This window comes from Mytilus californianus, unplaced genomic scaffold (genome assembly GCF_021869535.1).
Source record: "Mytilus californianus isolate M0D057914Y unplaced genomic scaffold, xbMytCali1.0.p SCAF_3, whole genome shotgun sequence".
In the NCBI taxonomy this organism is placed as follows: Eukaryota; Metazoa; Mollusca; class Bivalvia; order Mytilida; family Mytilidae; genus Mytilus; species Mytilus californianus.
In genome coordinates, this window is record NW_026262679.1 from 103,612,890 (window position 1) to 103,633,799 (window position 20,910).

Genomic DNA, 20,910 nt, shown 5'->3' on the forward strand with positions numbered 1-20,910 from the left:
CGTCTATTTACCACCACAATTACCGTCCACACACAGTTCATTGTTGTTTCCACCTTCAATACAATAGTTCCTTTCCCATGCGCTCTTCTTTGCATAGACTGTCTGAGGCTTAGGCTATATTACAGAGGATTTTTGAGAGGAATAAAAAGAAATAGATACGCATAAAACACTGTCAGAAGTAAAGTTTTGAATGGTTGTCTCTTTGGGATATGTCTTAACAGCATGTGTGTTCCGTTTTTTTTTACAGAATGTCAATGTTCCTTTGGAAACAACTATTCTTACAAACTTTTCTTTTTTTCCTTTTTGAGACAGACTACATGCAGCGAATTCTGTTAATTTACATTAGGATAATCGTCAAATGACGCATGCAGAGATTAGCTCGTGGCTCCCCTTTTATGTATTCGTTATTATTAGACCTTGTAAAATATTGTTTTATAATTTAGAAATGTGAATAAAAAAAGCTATTCTTTTAGAGGCATTTATTTGATAAAAACTATATGGCATTGTTGAAAAAAACCACTCATATGGTGTGGCTGTATTCTAGAATTTTTGTTTAAATAATTGAAATTATAATCATTTCTTAAAAACTAAAAAGGTTGATAGCCAACCATTTTATTTAAGTTAGCCGGGTTATTAAAACAGAAAATTGTCTCAAAATTTATGTATGTACGTCTAAACAAGTGACAACTCTACGACAGATCCATCCATTGGATCACCAGTGAAGGTGATATACGGCTGAAAACACATATTATATGCATAATTACCGTCTAAATATCAGCACAACAATGTTAAATCTGCAAATTTGCGGAAGCAAATTTTTATTCTTCCCTCGCCGGGATTCGAGCTCATGCATGCTATTGTGATATCGTGACAACACCGCCTGCACTGTGTCTAGCGCTCTAGACCACTCGGCCACCTAGACTGAACTAAAAATTCAGCTTTCGGTTGTCTAGTGTTACCTTTCCTCGTCAGTAGAATCTATCTAGTTGTAACACAGTACATGATATATTAGGCATGAAGATGGAATTGATTGCAGACTAGCTAAATTATCTGTCGTAAAGGATCGTAAGATGCAGTCACAGAAATAATTATTTGATAAGTACGTCTAAACAAGTGACAACTCTACGATAGATCAATGCATTGGATCACCAGTGAAGGTGATACACGACTGAAAACACATATTATATATATTCATAATTACTCTAAATATCAGCACAACAATGTTAAATCTTCGGAAGCAAATTATTTTTCTTCCCTGGCCGGGATTCGAGCTCATGCTATTGGGATATCGTGACAACACCGCCTGCACTGTGTCCAGCGCTCTGGACCACTAGGCCACCTAGATGAACTAAAAATGCAGCTATATGTATATAAAAAAATAATCTGAAGAGACATTAATTGTCGAAATCCGGATATGGTGTACAAAAACCTTCGCACCTTTTGTTTGCGGTATACCATCTTTTCCGCAAGTTTATATTTTTCTGTTTAGTATTAAATTTATATTTAAGATCCATTTATTACATCGGTGATCCGTTTATTTGGCAATCGCCAATGACAGTCAGCAGGGTTTAAGAACATTTGTTGTTCGACCTGTTAGTCAAATGCGTTTTGTTAAACAGAAAACAATAAACTTGCGGAAAAGATGGTATACCGCAAAAATGAGGTGCAAAAATTTGTACACCATATCCGGATTTCGATAATTAATGTCTCTTCAGTGATGTTAGGAATCGAAACGGTATTTGGAAGGCCATATAATTTACCTCAATTTAGGATAGACTCTTGAATTTTGAAAGAGTCAAAATAGGATGAACGGGTCATATAAACCCGAAGGCAAATATAATACAAGCCCAAACGAAAAAATGTATATAAGTCTAAATTGAAAATAACGTTCAAACCTATAATTGCGTTGGATAAAAACCGCAATTTTTATACGTGTGCATGCAAAACAAATTTCTTGTTAGAGGGGTCTAAATACAGCACAAACAACATTTTTCAAAAGACCGAAAAAGTGAAAAAGTATATATATGGAAATTTAACGTATTTAATGTTCAAAGAAAAGTCCAAACCGTAACTAGCAACACACTGAAAGCCTATAGCACATTTAAATCTAGTTTAATAGGGTCCTTATTTAAATCTAGTAAATCTTCAGTGAGTGATGGCTCGTCTAGTGGATCCCGCTTTGAAGTGTTAGCAGATATGCACACAGGTCCAGACTAGGACACATCGAGAAGCATCTCCTTTATTAACTTTTTGTATTGGAACATTAATGGTGGTTTACATGATAAACTTAATGAGCCAAATTTTTTATCTTACATTAAAACATATGATATTGCTATTTTGTCTGAGTGTTGGATCGATAAGTCATTTAATGATATTGTAGATGGTTATATTTGTAAGCCAGTCCCATTACTAAAAAGTAAATATAAACAAGGCGGTGGACTATATTTGTTAATAAAAAACTGTTTTGCAAAGTATGTTGAAGTTGTTGATATTCAGAACGATACAATTATATGGCTCAAGTTGTCAAAGGATATATCAACTTGTGGGTTTGATTATTTTATTGGATGTGTATATTTGCCTCCTGCCTATTCAAATTATTATAAAATGTATAATTGTGATTTATTCTATGATTTGTTAAATTCTGTTGAAAAATATTCATCAGAAACGTCAAGAGTATTTTTACTAGGTGATATGAACGCAAGAACTGCTATAGTTAATGATTTTATAATAAATGACAATGTATGTGGCCCAATTTTTGATAGTTTCAACCATATTTTTGGGTATTTAAGTGACACAAATCTACCAGTAAGAAGAAATCCAGATCAAAGTACTAATGAGTTCGGGTTAAAATTGTTAAATCTGTGTAGAAGCACTGGTCTACGTATTTTGAACGGTCGGCATATAGATGGCTTAGCTAATGACTATACATTTTGTGGTTCCCGGGGAATGAGTGTTGTGGACTACTTATTGGCTCAATATGACTTTTTACACATTATAGACCAGTTTATTTTTTGTAACTTCACTTCTTTTAGTGACCACGCGCCTTTACATGTTCGCTTGCGGTGCATATTGCACGATTCACAAGAGCCCGAGCGTAATAGTGATACGTCAAACAACTCATATAATAGTTACCGATGGAAGGAAGAGCTAAAAGATCAGTGTTATGAGTCTTTAACTTTAAACAGTGGTTCACTTAGCCAGATAGTATTTTCTGATATTGAAAAATCCCAAGATGGTATTGACAATTATGTTGAATCGTTTACTTCCAATTTGATGGGCATTATTTCACCATTCTTTTGTAACTCACATAATTCAAATAATACTTGTGATCGTACCCGTAGTAAGACGACCCGATATAAAGATGACAAACCATAGTTTAACTACGAGTGCAAAAGACTTCGATCTATCTATATTAGTTCTTTGTATACATTTAATAGAGACAAAAATGTTGAAAATCATCAAACATTAATTATGTCTAAAAGACAATACAAGCGTTTAGAAAATAAACTAAAACGAAAATATAAGCGTCAAGAGGGTGATATGATAGCTACATTGCGTAAAAGCGACCCAAAGAAATATTATAAACTGTTTCAAAAGAAGAGAGCCAAAACTTCTGATGTGTCACTTTCAGAAATCTTCGAACATTTTAGAATTTTGGTCACAAATGATGGTATTAATGTGACAGTCGATACTCCAGAGACCGTTTCCGACACAACATATGATGAACTTGATCAAACTATTACACAAGATGAAATTTTGAAGTGTATTTCTAACCTTAAACGTGGTAAAAGTCATGGTATTGATGGTACATTTAACGAGTTATTCATTGAATTTAAGGATATTCTGCTACCATTCCTAGAGGAAATATTCAATAAGATATTAGCATCAGGACATTTTCCGAAATCTTGGGCACTCGCAGTGTTAATTCCTGTTTTTAAAAAAGGCGACTCGTCCCATCCAGCGAACTATCGTGTAATCAGTTTAGTCAGTAATTTAGCGAAACTGTTTACATCTATTATAAATTCAAGACTAATAAAATGGTCTGAGAATAATGATATTATTACAGATGCGCAATTTGGATTTCGCCCGGGTAGCAGCACTGTTGATGCAATTTATTCTTTGTTGATACTCGTTCAGAAAGCACTTTTCAAGAAAAAACGTTTGTATTGCTGTTTCGTTGACTACAAACAGGCATTTGACTCCGTAACCAGACTTAACTTATGGTTGAAACTATCAAGAGTTGGTATAACAGGCAAATTACTGTCTGTTTTAAAATCAATGTATTCTACAGTAAAAGTATGTGTGAAAGTTGATGGTTTTTATTCTGAGCAGTTTACAAGTTCAGTTGGTCTTATGCAAGGGGAAGTTCTTTCTCCTATACTATTTTCGTTATATGTAAATGACTTTGAAATGGAATTTCTACGTAATAGTAATATACCATATGAAGTGCAAGACTTGTCATTGTTTTTACTTATGCATGCTGATGATATGATTTTATTTTCTGATTCAGTTATTGGCTTGCAAGATATGTTAGACACATTATTATTATATACTTGTAAATGGGGTTTGACTGTAAATATTGCCAAAACAAAAATTATGGTATTTAGAAACGGAGGTTTTGTAAAAGACGAAGAAATTTGGTATTATGATGGCAATACTATTGACATAGTGGATAAATTTTGTTACCTTGGTGTACTGTTAAATTTTAACGGTAAATTTGTTAAAGCTCAAAAACATTTAGCTGAGCAAAGTAGAAAAGCTGTTTTTGGTTTAAAGTCGAAGGTTTCGTCATTGTATTTGAATGTTTTTACATATTTGAATTTATTTGATACTTACATTAGCAGTATTTTATGTTATGGTTGTGAAATATGGGGCTTCCATAAAGCTCCAAATATTGAAAAAATACAACTTGATTTTTGCAAAAACATATTAGGTGTCAAACAATGTACAACAAATGTTATGGTTTATTTTGAATTGGGTAGATATCCTTTGATATATTTTAGAATGTACAAAATAGTGAAGTACTGGTTAAAATTGTTATCCACAAGCAACTGTATTCTTAAAAACTGCTACAGGGAACAACTGTATAATTTCTGTAATATTAGAAGCAGTTGGATTTATCAACTACAACAATTATTATTTAACTTAGGTTTAAATGAGATCTGGTATAACCAAGACAATTTGATTATTGATACAAATTTATTATTATTTGTAAAAACAAGGATATATGATCAAGCAAAACAGACTTTGAATGATCAACTGAACGTTTCATCTAAGTGTTATTTATATAAATATATTGTCAATAATGTATGTTTACAGAATTATCTAACCAAACATATGAATTTTAGAGTGTATTTAACTCGCCTTAGATTGTCATCTCATAATTTGTTTGTTGAAGTAGGCCGTTATCATGGAGTAAATAGGTTAGATAGAAAGTGTACTCTTTGTACTTTGAATATCACTGAAGATGAGGTGGGGGTAAAATATATATGGTTTAGGGAGACTTAATTACCTACAAAATGTCTAATAATGAACAGTAAATTTCAAACTTCATTTATACAGTCCTACTAGTAAATTTCAAACTTTATATATCCAGTCCTACAGATCTTATCAGGAAACAGAAAATTTTCAAATAAATCTGTCACTCCAATGATTATCATATGCTAAGATATTTCCCAGATCTAATTAATAATGAAAATCATACTTGCAAATCTGAAGGGTTATTTCCCTTTGAACAGAACTATGGTTTAATATAGTACGCTAACATTACATATATAATAATTAATAATGTAATTAACTTCAAAATGTCTAATAATATAGCTTATAATCATCACCACTTAGGAAATAGAAAATTTTCAAATAAATCTGTCACTCCAATTTTTATTGTGAGATAAGACATTTACCATAGGCTTAGTTATGTTAATCATAATATGATAACAAGAGAAAAATATTTAAAAATACCACTTTTGGATATTAAAAATAGTGATAACTCAAAAAGGAGAAATACTAAAATCGTGAAAATTGAACTTGACCTTCATTTAGTCACAAGAAACAACATATCTAAATTTGAAAAAAAATCATCACAGCGTTTTCATGTTATTGAAGAGACACTGTTTGGCAGCCGCCCGTCCGTCCGCCCGCCATACATCTCCAAATCAATAACAAATATTTCCTTCGAAAATCCGGTTAATAAAATGCTACGCAGGATGCAGCTTGATACAACCACAGAGGATGAACTCTGAACAGTTGGGGCAAGTATGGACACAACATTCAAGCTTGATGCAGCTCTGAATTTGGATTATGATTAAATATTTGACACGGCATAGGTTTGTGACACAGAATGAATGTGGTCTAAGAACTTAAAAATTTGAAATTGGACATTTACCTTTTATGGTCTAATATCCAAAATCTAAAAAAAAGTGGTTAGATTCAGCATATCAAAGAACCCCAAGAATTCAATTGTCGATGAAATCAGATAAAGTTTTATTTTCAACCCTTTGGACCTCAATGTGAACCAATTTGAAAACCGGGGCCAAAAATAAAAATACACGGTTATATTCAGCAAATAACTCCATATATTTATTTTATGTTAAAATATTGGGCCCAACTTCCTAAACAGTTTGGGCCATAACCTTGGAACCTTGTGGTACAATTTCATAGAAATCTATACACAAGTTACTGTCCTGAAACAAGACAGATGCTTGTTTTTGGTCCCTAATTCTAGGACAATTACCCCTATGTCAGATGTCTTGGACGACGATGAAGCTGACAACATTGCCATACCATTATACAGCTGCAAAAATTTTACAGTCGTATAAAAATAGAACAAAAACCTGTGACCTCGTTTAGTTCATTAAATCATTTTCTGTTTTGTTCCCTTAACTTTTGCAATTGGTGTTAATTGTTTTACTATAAAAATCCTACCCACCAGTTGAGCTGGACAGAATTTATTGGTTGTTTAATGTGCATTTGCAGTAGAAAATTCAGAAACCACAAAAACGTCCAATTTTGGGGGAAAAAGAGTGCCTAGATAAGTTTACTATAAGTTAGTGAAAATGAAGAAAATCAAGTCCAACTTTTATTTGATTTCTTTTTATTAAGATTTCAGTCCATTTCATTTGGCTCTCAGTTTGTCATCTTTAAACTGCAAAATTTACAAATTTTGGGTGAAATTAAGCACTATTTCTCAGGACCTGTAACCATAATAACTGTATGTTGTCAAAGCAATGCATTTACATTTCAATCCATTTATCCCAGCATTAGCTTTTCATCCAAACTGACAGGTTGTTCCACATGCATGTGTAGTACAATTCAACTCTTTTTGCAACAACAAAAAACCTTTTCCAGGATTTGCAAGGACATTCAAGTATTTTCAAGCAATGTTCAATGCAGGATTTAAGGGTAGAGGGTCCAGTTTTAAAATGAAGGGCACATTAGCACAAGTTCTTGTCAGAAAGGAAAAACTTTATCTATCATGTTTACAGTTAAAAAATTATAATTTTACACAGCTGGCATATGATTATGTGTCCCTGGAGTGTTGAGATGGAGTGGTTTTTCATTGGTGTCATATAAGCTATTTTATTAGTCAACTATATTGGCCATTTTTCTGCTTCATAGATTGTTTCAATGTCATCAAGATTTCCTTATACATGTATCTTTCATTGTGTTTCTGCTTTACCTCTGTTTACTCCACATCCTTTTCTAATGGACCATACATTTACTATGTGGATTACTATTAATAATTCTCTCTTAGGGCTTGAGGAGACATAGAAAAAGATAAATGCATCCACTGCAAAGGGTCCATCGTTTCTGGGTATCCAAACACATTTTCAACATAATTTAGACTAAATACCATTGCATAGAGAGGATGACCTCTATGATCTTTAAATTCAATGGCTATACAGAGCTCCAGATAAGAATTCACAAATTGGGGTTTTTACCCACCATTTTTTTTTATGTAATTGGGTGATAAAGTTTTTAAAGAATTCCAATTCACCCCTCAAGCAAATATCAAATTGGGTTTTTCACCAACAAGCTCCTTAATGTGTTGGGTTTTTTCATCAACACAATATTGAATGTTTAGGCATGTTATAATCACATTATATCAACCCCATGCAGATGTTTTTCCATCTTAAATGTGTTTCTTTCTTTGTATATATGCTAGCTGTTTTATTTGGTTTATTCACTGACGAGCAATTGTACGTTTAATTTGTGTCCGATTTTAAACGTTCTGCCAGTTTTGTATTTTCTCACAACTTATATAAACTGCAGCTGGTGTCACTAGTTGGACAGTTACTAATTACCTTTCTAGATCCCATATGATCACCCTACAGTTTAGTTGGGGTAGGCGTGGCTAAGTGTTTAGATTTTTATGTAATATATGTGAAATTTAGGTGCTGTAAGAAAGTTTTGCCAGTCCTTTCACCTATTTGCCAGATCTACTTTTTAATAAAAATAATAAGTAGTTCCCAGATTTAAGATATACCCCAAAACCTTGACCAGGTTTACAGGTTTAATGACGGAGACCACATTCAAATGACAATGTTAAACTGCACTTGCCAATAAGACAACTATCATAAGCATACAGAACAATAAGACCAAAACAAAGAAAGTGTCAAGATGCATTGACATAAAAAACAGATATGTGTATTCACTCATCAACTAAAATGAAAAAAATAATATATAAACTAAAATTATACTTGAATGTTTTTGTTTAATTTAATTTACATAAATCTGGGTTTAGTTGTCCCAGCTGATTAGAACTTTTGGTTTCTGATGCTTTCCAACTACATATATCATGTCATAATTGATTTGGCCTTTCACTTTTTCCAACTGATTTCGTTCTTGACAAAACCCCGTGTTTATCGTTCTAGCAATGTTCTCGTTAAGGTACGCAAACGGGTCTTGTTATCATCATAATAACTTTCCCTAAAGTATCAAAAAGAAGCTGAAAACATGCTTCTATTCAATATTTTTATCGGATATTTACTTTCGTTTTAATTCATTGTATGTTATGATAAATCCCGAGCAATTTGAAAAAAATATGACAACAAGACAAACGCTAATTGGATAAACGCCGAGAAGATTGAAATGTTTTCATAAACATGAGTACCTTTTGAGCAACGGAAAATTCCAACAGGGACCCATTTCGGCTACTTGATGCAGGGCTCTATTTTTAGAACGAAAGGACATTTCCAATTATAAATATTATAAAAATAGATTTACGCGACGACTGTAATCAGATAAGGGTAAATAACGCAAACGATAGCGAATAAAAGCGTTAAGAACTCATGGTTTTGGCATATAATTGGGTTTTCCTTTGAATGAATTGGGTTTTTGAACCCTGCAATGGGCAATTGCATTGGGTTTTTAATTATTTGTATTGCGTGATCAGTACTGATCACGCAAATACGCAGCTTATCTGGAGCTCTGGGCTATAAAAAAATATATTAGAATTTTGCTTAAATGGTCCAATTTTAATGGTAATCATTTACTAAGCAGGCCTCATGACATCTACATAAATAGTCTTAATTGTTTGGTGTTATATAACATATAATGTTAAAAAGACACTATAACTGCTACATTTTGTAACATACTTCATCCGCATATGCATATGAAAGTCAGATATGGAAATAATTCTAAATAATAATGCTTTAATGTATTTTGCCTGTAGTTTGCAAATCAGTATTTGTACAGTGTACACACAATATGAATGAAAATATCTACAACATATGCACACAATGTAAATAATGTACACAATCAAATCATATTTTATTCTAACCCATATTTTTGATATTATTAACTGTAAGTGTGCACTTTTATGAATTATTGTTAAAACACATGAAAAAATAATTTTAAAGCCGCAAAACTTATGTTAGCCAATCACAAAAATACTTATAGAAATCTACAACTATCCATTTACTTTTTCTTAAAATTAAGTGATTGAACAAAAGTCATTTATTTGTTCATTATTTTTTTTTTGGTTCTAGAGAAACATGTTTTGTACTTAATTTAATTTTATCATTATATAAGAATATGATGTGGTATGACAGATTGCCCAGATTGAGACAACTATCCACCAGAGACCAAATGAAGTAGATGTAAACAACAGTAGGTCACTGTACAGCCTTTACTCTTTTTATGAAAAAGAGCTAAATGATTCAGAAATACAAAATTGTTCCCATTAAAATTACTTTCAGAAAAAAAAAATTTTTTTTGTTGCACTGAAACTGATTATCTGTCTAGTTCTGAATCCAAGCTGATAACAACAATATATTTCAATTGCATCTTGTTTGTAATTTCATATTTATGGTATGATTTTGAAACAACTGGTGAAAAACCTTGTTTCTGTGACATATTTCTCTTATCAAAGCCCTTTTTCACGACCAATTTCTAAACATACTGCTTTCTCTTGTTATCTAAACCAATAGAATACGGTAATCTTATTGACATGTTTGAAATACATGAAAAATTAAAAAGTTTCAACTTAAATATATCAATGATGACTTAACCTTACAATATCACATGACTTATGCTTTAAATACTCCTACAATTGCTGGTCGTATTGTTCTTTCTTTCAACTTGTACCCTATTTTATTGACAACAGCAACATTTGAGTTCGATTCTTTGTTCTCTGTGGGTACTTGAAACATGGCTTCATGTACATAAGGATCAAATTTGTCTCCTACTTTTGGTTCAATTTTCACCAAGCCATGCTTGTTAAACGCTTTCTGTAACTGTGATTCTGTCATTGTTAAACCATCGAATAAGTTTTTCAAATGAACATTTTTAGGTACTTCTTCTTTTGGAACATTGTCAACTGCCATGTTTAAAACATCAGCCACCTCAAGTAAATCCTTACAAAACCCTTGTATTCCAAATGCTTTAGCATCCTCTATTTGTTTGATCATCCTCTGTCTCACATTCTCTGTTTCTGCTAACGACCGTACATATTTGTCCTACAAAAGTAAGATATATAATAAACGTACAATTTTTTTCCATAGCAATTTCAAAGTAAAATTTAACTCGATTTGCCTGAGATCAAATTATTAAAAAAATCATTAATTGCAGAATTAGAGGTTTAAACTTTTCATTCTAGTGTTTCCCACAAACTGTTTTCCAGTCTGCTATACAATTATATAAAAGACAAATAAAACCACATCAAATAAACAATAAAGGAAATAAACATTTGTAATTTACAAATCTTTTAGACAAACTCTTCATATAAAGAAATAATGACAGTCTTGTTTTGAAATTTTATTATTCCTGACAGAAATTTCAATTGATTGTTGTTTGCTTTATGTCAAGTAGAATTCTTTAAACAACATCTATTTTTCATAACTTGTGATCATCCATAACATCTATAATGCAATAGAACAGTTGACTTTGTCCAATGAACCTTTTTTGTTAATCTTGAATTGCTGATAATTTTGTTCAGTTTATCTCGGTCTACTAGATTGTTTGCCAATCACACAAAAATAGGTCGAAATTATCATTCAAGTGCAATAACTTTTATAAGAAGTGGACTGAGAATTTCAGCTTTGATGACCTATTTCGTGTATGCCAAATGATTAGAACAGCTCACTTGACCAATGACCTTAAAAAAAGAAAGCAAATGCTAACAAGAGTGCACACGCTGAAATGTCTCGCCTTCTTTATTAATCATTGATATTATGTTGATAGTCCTTAATATAAAGCTTTACTACAACTAACACATAAACTTAACATGATCCAAGAAAATGAGGTCAAGGTGATATAAACCAAACATGAAATACATGTACACGTTACAATCATTCAATACACTAAATATAGTTGACCTTTTGCTTATAGTTTCTAAGATACAGACTTAACCAAGAAAACTAAACATTGACCAATGAACCATGAAAATGAGGTCAAGGTCAGATGAACCATGCCAGGCAGACATGTATAGCTTGCAATCCTTCCATACAACAATGAACCGTGAAAATGAGGTCAAGGTCAAATAAAACCTGCCAGACTGACATGTACATCATAAAATATTTCCATACACCAAATATAGTTGACTTATTGCATATAGTATTAGAAAAAAAAACCAAAACTCAAAAACTTAACTTTGACCACTGAACCATGAAAATGAGGTCAAGGTCAGAAGACACCTGCCAGCTAGACATGTACACCTTACAATCATTCCATACACCAAATATAGAGACCTATTGCATACAGTATAAGAAAAACAGACCAAAACTAAAAAACTTAACTATAACCACTGAACCATGAAAATGAGGTCAAGGTCAGATGACACCTGCCAGTTGGACATGTACACCTTACAGTCCTTCCATACACCAAATATGCAAGACCTATTGCTTTTAGTATCTGAGATATGGACTTGACCACCAAAACTTAACCTTGTTCACTGATTCCTGAATTGAGGTCGAGGTCAAGTGAAAACTGTCTGATGGGCATGAGGACCTTGCAAGGTATGCACATACCAAATATAGTTATCCTATTATTCATAATAAGAGAGAAATTAACATTACAAAAAATCTTAACTTTTTTTCAAGTAGTCACTCAACCATGAAAATGAGGTCAAGGACAATGGACATATGACAGACGGAAACTTCATAACATAAGGCATCTATATACAAAGTATGAAGCATCCAGGTCTTCCACCTTCTAAAATATAAAGCTTTTAAGAAGTTAGCTAATGCTGCTGGATCACTATCCCTATGTCGAGCTTTCTGCGACAAAAGTTGCAGGCTCGACAAAAATGTATATCTATCCTATAGCTATTATTCCTCTGGATAAGTGGATAATAAACTTACTTTAAATGACTTTAAATCATCTTCTAGTTTTGATTTTTCTTCTTTCCATTTTAACTCTATTTGTGCAATCTCTGATTTAGTCGCATCATTAGATTCAGTATTTTCTGATGTCTTTGGTGTATCATTTGTTTGACTGTTTGTATCTGTTGCAGTTGTTGACCAAAATCTTGACCTGTGTGCACTGTAAATTGAGTATTATACACACTTTATAAACATATTTAGAACAGGGAACAAAACACATAAATATTTCAGATGTTTAATATCATATCAATGAAAAACAAAATCTGTACCTGTAAAAACCTATATAATTGTCTATACAGCTGGTAATTTCAGATCTATATATAAGCCATTTATAGTCCATAGAAAGTGTTGAATGATTTAAATAGTAAAGACCTTGTTGTAAGTGGTTAAAATATTTCTCTTCAGACAATCATGACAATCCTATTGACTTATTTAACTTGAGTATCTAATCAGTTTTAGTGTTCTATAAGGAGTTGACGGATGATTTATAATTAGTCCGTGTTGATTTATTTGTAGATCTTACATTGTATTTTGCAGATCATTTTTACTGTGTTCAATAATGCAATTCTTCAACAGATTGTATTTTGTTTAGGTCCAATTCTTTCAAATATGAATGCAACTAATAGCCCATGTAGAGGTCATATAATATTTATTATTCATGTAATCAAAACTATGTCCGTGTGAGCTTTTGCTTCTGCAGTTTGGCAGCTAGTAAAATTTGTTATTAGGCACTGGCTACGATTACCTGCAAAAAGTAACAATACAAAATAATTATTATTACTTCCAAGACTAATTGCAGAAAAGTATTTACGGACAGGGACCCGGTTTCATACGGAAATTGCAGGTAACAATCATATCATTTTTTATTGTTACCCGCAAATTATATTCAGGATGGCACTAATTTAAAAAAATGTTTCTTTTGCAATCAATCTGTGAAATAAGTTTAAACAATTATAATTTCCAGATGTATTGACAACATGACGTTCACTTTGCCGTAAGGGGTCAATTAAAACAAGTCACCATTCTTAATAGATATAAGAAGATGTGGTACGAGTGCCAATGAGACAACTCTCCATCCAAGTCAAAATTTATAAAAATAAAACCAATATCGGTCAAAGTACCGGTCTTCAACACAGAGCCTTGGCTCACACCAAACAGCAAGCTACAAAGGACCCCAAAAATAACCAGTGTAAAACCATTCAAACAGGAAAACCAACGGTCTAATCTATATAAAAAACGAGAAACACTTATGAACCACATCAACAAAACACAACTACTGAACATCAGATTCCTGACTTAGGACAGGTGCAAACAATTGCAGCGGGTTAACCGTTAAGTATAGATACGAATGAACAAGATGTCCAATTCGTGGTCAGTGAAAAGTTTATATCCTTTTAAGATTCTAATGCAACAGTTCCAAGATGCTAATTATGTGTAGTTATCGCTAAAGAAGGTTATAGTAAAATGGAACTGTTAGGGTATAGAAGTGCATATATGATATATGGCTCTATATAGTTTGCGATGGGTGTCTGGAGTGATATCACCTGAAATGTGTTGGCCTCAAAATGCTACCTAAAAGTTATATACAGGATGTGCAGAAAGTGCAACCATGGGTAAAGAGCTAAAAGAATTCTAAATATGTAGCTTTCATTTTATCATTGCTATGTTCAATTACTAAATTTTATTCAGACATATAAATTTGTTCAAATATGTAAAACAACGTATACAGGGCAATTGTAACAGTAAATTTGGTCCCGTAGTAAAATTTGTCCGCCAGACTTTTTTTCCTAGTTAATCAAGTCCTAATCAAGTCCAATGTCCTGGGACTTAAGTCCCAGGACAAATTTTCCTAGGAAAATAAGTCCATAGCTAGTAATATATGTCTGGCACTTATTTTCCTAGGAAAAATTGTCCTAAGACTTGTAATTCTAGTAATGTTTATTATATTTTAAAAATTATTGAAAATAAAAAAAAACCAACATATTTTCTTAGTAAAGATTGGAAAGTTTCATTAATTCTTCCTAATAAAATAAAGGACATGACCGGACGTTATAACCTAGGCATGTTACGGACCAAGGCTTCCAAAACGGTCATATATGCCAGACATTTGTATAATGTCCGGCTGGGCAAAGCATGAAACGGTCATCTACTTTTTAGTTTTCAAGGCTTTCTTGCTTAAAAGACGGTCATTTTAACATAATTCACGATCTTTTTGACCCAACCTTTTGCCTTTAACAGCCACACATTTCCGGTCATAAAAGTGACATGATCATTAAGTACTATCAAAACAACCCCTACTTTAATACCTTCTCATTTTAATCAAGGCTAATTAGTTGTTGAACAGCTGAAATTTACCTGTTCAGGTGACAGGTAAACTGTTTTGAACCGGATATTGATCGGTCTATTCAAAGTTATTTTCTTATATTTCAGCGTTTTGCTTCTAATTAATTTAGCCAAAAAGATTTAAATTATCAGAAATAGGTTAGCAAATATGATTTGATGAAAAAATTTAAAAGGTGAAAATGAAAAATCCTCATAACCACGTTGTTTGAACCAGAGACATGTCTCTGTTTTAACTAGTACACGTGTGCGCAAGTGTGAAATTTAATTATGCATCCTTATTTCTTCAAAAAATGCTTAAATTGTCATTGAAACCTTTATCTCACTTTTATTTCGAATATTTTCTTGAAGAAATAACGTAGAAAGAGCTACTTACACACATTCATGCTTTGCAAACGTACACGGAATTTACGTATCCGTCTCTGGTCCATGTTTTACCATTGTCAAGATAACATCTGCTTTTAGATTTAAAAACGAAAGTAAAGTTTTTGACAACGTTATTTTGCACAAATAAAGAGTCTAAGGCAGATACAAATGTATAAGTACGCTGATGTTGCACACTTCAAATGATGCACTGCCAATTTAACAGTTTACGTCAGAACTTCAAATTTGAATCAAAGAAAGTTTAATATTGTTTTTTTGTCAATCATTGGGATGGCCAACTCGGCAACTGATTACCATTATTGTCTTTTGTTAATTTTATCTTAAGGGATTAAAATCGGGATAATATATAAAATGTCCGGCTGGCTAAAAATAATTTTGGAAGCCCTGTTAAGGACATGATGTCCTAGGAAAATTAGTCTGGGGACATTCATTTTATTAAAATATTAATACACAACTCTAAAACAATATTTAAACATAACGTTTAAATTAAACTTTCAAAATAAAGGGAATGGACGTTTTTACCTAGGAATATTAATGACATGGACATGATTTCCTAGGAAAATTAGTCTGGGGACATGAATTTTATTAAAAATATAAATACACAACTCTTAAACAATATTAAAACTTAATATTTAAATTTCCAATATTGTTTAAATGTAAATGATTTGATTCATCAATATTTTTCCTATAAAAAAAAAAAGGACATGGACGTTTTTACCTAGGAATATTAATGACATGGACTTGAATTCCTAGGAAAATTAGTCTGGGGACATAAATTACTAACATCGGACTAAAAATACTAGTAAATTCTGTAAACATGGACTTTTAATACTAGTAATATGTGTCCGCCGGGACATATTTTACCAGGACAAATTTATCTCTTACATTTGTATTATAATTAAATAACAAAACAAAAAATTCACTGTACAAATGTCTGGTACAGAACAAAATTTGCAAGTAACAACAAACTGATTTATATTTAAGCAAGTAACTGAGCCGTGAAAGATTCAAGACTCTTGGCCTGGCATTAATATCGTAATATTAGTGGGCAGCTAGGGCATTCCAGTCTTGATATTGATTGAATAGCTGTGATAACATCTACTGGCGTACTGCTTCTAAATGGTTTGTTTTGACGAAGGCAATTATTAATAAGAAAGCTCAAGTTGATCATTGGATGGCTTATGTCACACATTAATATCTTCCTTTTATTCATGAACAACACAAACGGAGATCCTTAATAAAGAAATTATGTAAACGTCAAAAGGGCATTACATCATTTAACTTGTGCATTTTTTTTAATGTCCTATCTTCAAAATGATAGTTCAAATATACGTAAATATTAATATGTCTCTTAAAAAGCTATTTTACCTTCTTAAAACCTGTCTAGTCGCATGAATTTGAGTAATATTCGAAAGTCTTTGAGCTGACCGTATCCACATGTTCGCCATTGTCGCCATCCTCAAAGTAATACAAAAATGATTTCCGGATAGGTAGGTTACAATTTCCGGATTTTATCTCCCTATGAGACAGCGAATAATTTAGTGAGTTTGTTAATGTGATGAAATATTGAACTCAATTTACAAAACCAGAGACTATGGCAATAGTATTGATATAGTAAATTATTTTCATTTAGAAAAACTAAAAAATGAAAACGACAACTTTTAAACTTTTAACGACGATCTTGCGAATCCCAACTATAAATCATCACCATTCATGATATTGCATCAAAATTAAAAAGTAACAACCAGGTAGATATCATCCTACTAGATTTTTCAAAAGCGTTTGATGAAGTGCCACACCATCGCCTTCTACATAAACTTGATTATTACGGAGTAAACCCTAAGACAAACAAGTGGATAAGATCATTCCTACAAAACAGAATGCAAAGCGTTATCCTAGAAAGAGCTGTCTCTGAACAAGTACCAGTACTCTCTGGTGTACCTCAAGGCACAGTTCTTTGACCTCTACTGTTCCTGGCCAACATAAACGACATGCCAGAAACAGCAACATCATCAGAGACCAAACTTTTGCAGACGACAGCCTCCTCTATAGAACCATAAGCAACCAAGCAGAAAGTGGCCTACTGCAGAAAGATCTAACATCATTAGAGGACTGGGAAAATAACTTAATAAGTGGCAAATGAGCTTCAATGCGAAAAAATGCATTGTAATCCGAATACAACCTATAAGAACCGTCCTGTAATACCAACAAATTACAAATTACATGGACACACACTATAGACACCATTGAAGCTAGCAAATACCTGGGAGTAACAATCAGCGATAATCTAACCCGGGACAGACATATTGACAATATAGTGGATAAAGGGAACAAAACACTAGGCTTCATAAGACGTAACCTAAAAGCTTGCACTAAATCGGTTAAAGCAGCAGCATACTGACAACGCCATGGCCAAAAACAAAAAGACAAACAGATAAACAATAGTACAGATGACACAACAAACGTTCATCTAAAAAAATATCACGGTCCCGTTCCCGGAAATATGGGTTGGTTTTAACCTGTGCTAAATTCATTATTACAGAAAGACAAAATGGCGACAGATATTGGCAGCATTCCTTTCACCGAAAATGGTTTTACGTTAGATGAAGAGGTATAATTTGTCATAAACATTAGTTTAAAAGCAAAGTTCAATCGGCATCTGGTCAAATCGGCACCCGATGTAGTCATTTCGGCACATATGTTAAATATGTTGAATATATATCTTTTTAAAAAACATATTAGTACTATTGTTAATAAAGCACAGAGAATTTTATCTCTTATTCATCATTCCTTTGACTACATGGATCAGGATATGTTTCTTACTCTTTATAAGTCAATTGTTCGTCCACTGTTGGAATATGCTACATGTGTTTGGTCTCCGCACCTTAAAAAAGATATTCGTAAATTGGAATCTGTCCAAAGAAGGGCCACTAAACTCGTAAAGAAATTTATATAAATCATTTAAGTTATGAAGATAGATTACGCTCATTGGGATTGTCAACCTTGGAATATCGTAGGGATAGAAATGATATGATACAAGTATATAAAGCGTTGCACGGTATAGATGATATAAACTGGATGAGCTTATTTACTTTAGCACCATCTAATAATACTAGATTTAGAGTAGTGGATCAGTGGAATAACCTGTCAGATTTTACAGTGACGGCAAAGACTTTGAATGAATTTAAGTCAGCGTTAAATGGCGAGAATTGGAACCCATATAAATTTATATGTTCATGTTAATTGTTAAGCTGCGCACACCTAAATAAGTTCTATTTTTATAAGTATAATATATATAAATATATTATTATGCGTTTCTTATGAGAGGAGAAATTGCATTACGACAATCCAAGATGAGGGGTCAGTAAAAGCTTTTGGCTTATTTTAAGGACCCGAAGATAAAGGTATAAAGGTATAAAGTATTTTAAGCAAAAAGATTAAAATGAAGAAGGGGATGTACAGAAATATTGACTTATTAACATTTTTTGGTGGTTTGACCAGATACCGATTTGACTTTTTCTATGGGTGCCGATTTGATCATTATCCTGGTCAAATCGGCACCCATAGAAAAAGTCAAATCGGCACCTGGTCAAACGGCACCCATTTAGAGTCAATTTGGCATCCAATAATATTTTATATAATATACAAGTTTGTTGTTTTAACGCTTTACAGGTAGTTATTGATGTTTTTTTCTTCAAAAACTTAAATAAAAAAACAATGAAGCGATTACCAAAGCTGTTGTTATTAGAAGCAATAAAAGGGAAAACTATCACTAATCAAACTCACCAGCAAAATAATCAGCAATTAAGGTGGTATTTCAGGAAAGTTTAAACAGCATTTAAACCAACAATCATGCAAAATGCTCAACTGGTTAAAACATGCATAACAAATATCAATACCTTGAATACACATAAATTAAGTTGAACGAAAAAAAAAGACATACAGAAACCACCAAAAAATGTTAATAAGTCAATATTTCTGTACATCCCCTTCTTTATTTTAATCTTTTTGCTTAAAATACTTTAAAAAGATATATATTCAACGTATTTAACATATGTGCCGAAATGACTTGATGCCGATTGAACCAGTTGCCGATTTGACTCTACCGGGTGCCGATTTGACCAGATGCAGATTTAACCAGGTGTCGATTTGACTAGAATTCATTGACTTGTCCCTTTAACAGGTTGGGGACAACCCATCAAATGCTTGAAATGGGGAACTATTCCTCTAGTGAGTAACAATCCCTTAATTTAGTAACTATTTGATAGTGCTAAAAAATATTTTTTTCTTTAAAATGGCACAAATTATAGGTTTGAATTTTGGTGGCGTCACTTTAACTGTTCTTGAGTTATGCCCCTTTATAAATGGAAAAATTGCAAAATTTTTAGTTTTCGTTCTTTAAATTAAGTTTGCCTCAACCAAATGTTATGAAACTTACACACAATGTTTATTACCACAAAATAAAGATCAAGTTTGAATTTTGGTGGAGTCACTTTAACCATTCTCGAGTTATGCCCCTTTATAAATGGAAAAAAATGCAGAAATTTTAGTTTCCTTTCTCTAACTTCAGTTGCCTCAACCAAATGTTATGAAACTTATACACAATGCTTTTTACCACAAAACACAGATCAAGTTGAATTTCAATAGCGTCACTTTAATCATTATCGAGTTACGCCCCTTTATAAATCGAAAAATTGCAAAATTTTTAGTTTCCGTTCTGTAACTTAAGTTTGCCCCAACCAAACATTATGAAACCTTTACACAATACTAATTACTACAAATCTCAGATCAAGTACAAATTTTGGTAGCGTCACTTTTATTGTTCTTGAGTTATGTCCCTTTATAATGTTGTATGCAAGCGGGGGCATCATCTGTGTCCATGGGGACACATTCTCCATTTTTTATATTCTTTTACCACTACAGTGCTAGGATTTTTTTTTCTTGTTTCCTCTAGTTGAATTACTTAAATTCATATGTCATGTATTTATACCTTAAATTATACATATACATCCACAAGATATAATTTTTATTGTCTCCAAAGGGAATAACTTGAACAGTCTAACTGAAAGATAACTCACATTTCTGAACTTAATATATGACCGGATGTTATAAAATACGACAGATAGTGGCATGGCGTCTAAAATTTCTACAAAAAATAACTGAGCATCAAGAAATGCTTCAGGACACCATACCCTGCCGATACTTCCTGTAGTAAACATTGAAAATGTAAATGAAAAAATGTTTTTAGAAGCTTTAATGTTAAAGTATTTTCCATTAATTTTTCAGATGGCGATGGCAATGGCAGAGCCAGAATTAAAGATGATGAAGCTATCAGCTCTAGGTAAACTTGGATCTCATAGGGCCA

At 32.5% G+C, this 20,910-nt stretch overlaps 2 protein-coding genes across 4 annotated transcripts in view; one reads left to right on the plus strand and one right to left on the minus strand.

Moving 5' to 3' along the window:
- Positions 1-8,693: 8,693 nt before the first annotated feature.
- On the minus strand, positions 8,694-17,029 carry LOC127735636 (grpE protein homolog 1, mitochondrial-like). Its single transcript, XM_052245866.1, has 3 exons — positions 16,914-17,029; positions 12,801-12,981; positions 8,694-10,958 (listed from the first exon to the last, which is right to left on the minus strand). The coding sequence occupies exons 1-3, from the start codon at positions 17,000-17,002 to the stop codon at positions 10,530-10,532; spliced, it is 699 nt and encodes a 232-aa protein (XP_052101826.1). The 5' UTR covers positions 17,003-17,029; the 3' UTR covers positions 8,694-10,529.
- A 990-nt stretch (positions 17,030-18,019) lies between these two features.
- Positions 18,020-20,910, plus strand: part of LOC127735638 (poly(U)-binding-splicing factor PUF60-like) — a 38,925-nt gene continuing 36,034 nt past the window's right edge. For 2 of the 3 annotated variants that reach the window (XM_052245870.1, XM_052245871.1), the window contains exons 1-2: positions 18,020-18,156; positions 20,832-20,886. In XM_052245870.1, the coding sequence (XP_052101830.1) occupies positions 18,097-18,156; positions 20,832-20,886 (115 nt within the window). In that variant the 5' untranslated portion in view covers positions 18,020-18,096. The remainder of the gene's footprint in view (positions 18,157-20,831; positions 20,887-20,910) is intronic. The other variant, XM_052245872.1, reaches the window with a different exon arrangement.

Coding starts and splice junctions, on each gene's coding strand:
- LOC127735636 (XM_052245866.1), bottom strand. CDS start 17,002: ATGGCGACAATGGCGAACATGTGGATACGGTCAGCTCAAAGACTTTCG. Junction 12,982..16,913: donor ACTAGACAGGTTTTAAGAAG/GTAAAATAGCTT, acceptor CTCAATTTACAG/TGCACACAGGTCAAGATTTT. Junction 10,959..12,800: donor ATGATTTAAAGTCATTTAAA/GTAAGTTTATTA, acceptor TTACTTTTGTAG/GACAAATATGTACGGTCGTT.